The sequence below is a fragment of the Convolutriloba macropyga genome, chromosome 9 (genome assembly GCF_964194025.1).
Source record: "Convolutriloba macropyga chromosome 9, txConMacr16.3, whole genome shotgun sequence".
NCBI lineage: Eukaryota > Metazoa > Xenacoelomorpha > Acoela > Convolutidae > Convolutriloba > Convolutriloba macropyga.
The window spans coordinates 67,813,731-67,816,230 of record NC_134476.1 but is presented as its reverse complement, the minus strand read 5'-3'; the positions used below and the strand labels follow the sequence as shown (position 1 = coordinate 67,816,230).

Below are 2,500 nucleotides of genomic sequence, written 5' to 3'. Positions count from 1 at the left end.
GCTGCGTCGTAATGATCAATTACTGAGCATATTGTTTGGTGATAATTGAGAAGAGATTAAACAGCCAAACTAACGGGTCTTTGCTCGTTGTTTTCCTTGAAAAGCTTGATCCGATGTTCTGTATCCAGTAATGTTGAGAATGTTGGCAGTTCACCATTCAAGAAAAAGTCCTGAAGTATTAGATGGGGAGTAACCATTATAAACCAGCAGATAAGAAGAGCACAGAATGCACGACACAGCAGACCTTTGACATAAAAAGTCCACTTTTAAATTTGTACTGTGTTATTTTTTAAACTTTTTATGGTGTAATTTACAGTTTTTCACTCGAGACGCTGAACCTTTATCTAAAATTTTGAGATTAAGCTCATGCAGTTTTTCTTGAGCTGACTTGTGCGGCACAAAAACTGCTCTCTGTTTTTAAAAGATATAGAAGAAGATTTTTTTCTGATTTTGACCTGAAAAGTAGGTCCCTTTGATACCATAAAAAGAACGATTTTTGACAATTTACTAAGTGTTGGCTTCCTTTCAATAGAACGGATCTTTTTTGGTGCTCTGCGAACCATGTAACGGACCATGTATGGTGTCTTACTAACCATAGAACCGACCATATATGGTATCTTACAAACCATAGAATGGGACATATATGGCACTTTACTAACAATAGAACGGATCATATATGGTATCTTACTTATCATAGAACTATCTACATATGAACAGCAGAGAAACAGAAAAAAAAGATTCGTTTCCCGAATTTATTGGCGCTGAAAGTATGTGTATTTCTTAAATGGAAAATTAGTTTCCATAAAAAAGATCATGTATAGTTCCTCAATAACCATAGCAAGAGCAAAATGGTTTTCATGGACCATCTGGCTTTGATGGGCCATATATGGTCCGTTCTATGGTACTCGGGTTGAGGAAAAATCGAAAAAGTATGTGAGATAAGCGGTAAAATTTGTTTTTTTTTCACCGCATTTTTTCACCGCAATTTTTGTGCATAATTTCGCGGTGAAATGTGGACAAATTATGTAGTTTCATCGCTAGAGTAAGCGGTGAACTTACACAAATTCATCACCTTTCACCGCTTACTACGAATTACCGTCCTTACACGGATTCGCATCTCACCTCCAGCATGTCAGCCACTTCTTCTGCGCCACCTCTCACCAAATGCTTGGATATTTGTTTTAAATTTAAATCAATTTCACTCTACCTTCTGTAAAACATGTGCGTGGAACTTTTGTAAGATAAGCGGTGAAACTACAAATTTTTTCGGTGAAATGTGTTGATCACCGTTTGCTCTAGTGGTAAAATTACATAATTTCACCGCCCAAAAAAAAGTTGCAATAAGACATATGTTAGTTTTTCGTGGGTCTTTTAATAAAAGTATCTTAACTTCATTGGACAAAGAACATTTGGAAGCGTTTCCATAGCGGTGAAATTATATAATTTCGCAGCATTCACTGCTCATCTCTCATAACTTGGATATTGTTTTTCAAAGCGGGGACTTTATGTAATTTTGCCATTAAATTCAGCGATGAAACTATGTAATTCCACCGCTAACAAGCCATAGTTTACTTTCACTGCGTTCACCGTCTGATTTATGAATTTTCACCGCATTCACCGCCTATCTTACAAAAGTTTTCACGTTCGCCGCTTATCATACATAATTTTGTGTTCAATGGCGTTGACACCTCGACCCGGATATGTAAGGTACCATATATTGTATTTTTTGTAGTAAACAGGATTGGTCAACCCCGATTTCGCTTAATCCAGCTGGACACGCTTTGGGAAGATAACGAGATTGCCCAGTACTTCCATCTTTAATAACTAAACAACTTTTAGTGCGTATAGTATAGAGACGCGCACTTGCCGCTGTTTTCAACATGTTTCTTTACGCATGAATGGAAAAAATCTTAATAGTTAACTAAATAAAAAAGCCTTTTTTTATTTGAACTGCTAAAAACTAATTCCCGATTAGCTCTTAACTAACATCTCGTTCGCAGAAAATTCTTGCGTCTCAACGATATCGTAAGTATTGCAAAAATAAATTACATCAGAAGTCTTTTCAGCGTATGGCTTAAAAGCTTTCGTGAAAAATTCCTTTTCTTCCACAAGAACGTTTTTGATAAGCAGTTCAAAATTACTGAGTCCAATTTTATAAGTGTTTATTGAATTAAGATCACCAAAACCGTGTCAACTGGTCTCAACATCGGTAATAAATTCAAAACCAGAGGTCAATAAGCAAAAGATTTTTTTTCAGGTTCCAATGTTTTTATAGATTTCACTATTCGAATGCTAGAATATCAAATTGACAAAGTTTTTGGTCTTTCCAGCTGTTGCCCCACATTGGGAGGTCACATGACTTTAACCCACAAATGGTCCGTAATTGTACATAAAAGTCCGAAACAATCCGTTCTATGGACTTTCTACAATTTTTGAGTTTCCTTGATGGCCCATCTTGAGGTTGGTAAGTTTATGTAACAATCATCACCACGGGCTATTT

General features: G+C 36.2%; 1 protein-coding gene across 1 annotated transcript in view; it reads right to left on the bottom strand.

The window, feature by feature from the left end:
• Positions 1-238, bottom strand: part of LOC142345552 (uncharacterized) — a 29,118-nt gene extending 28,880 nt beyond the window's left edge. Inside the window, exon 1 of the mRNA XM_075397640.1 lies at positions 75-238. Within this exon, the coding sequence (XP_075253755.1) occupies positions 75-197 (123 nt within the window). The 5' untranslated portion in view covers positions 198-238. The remainder of the gene's footprint in view (positions 1-74) is intronic.
• Between the last annotated feature and the right edge of the window lie 2,262 nt (positions 239-2,500).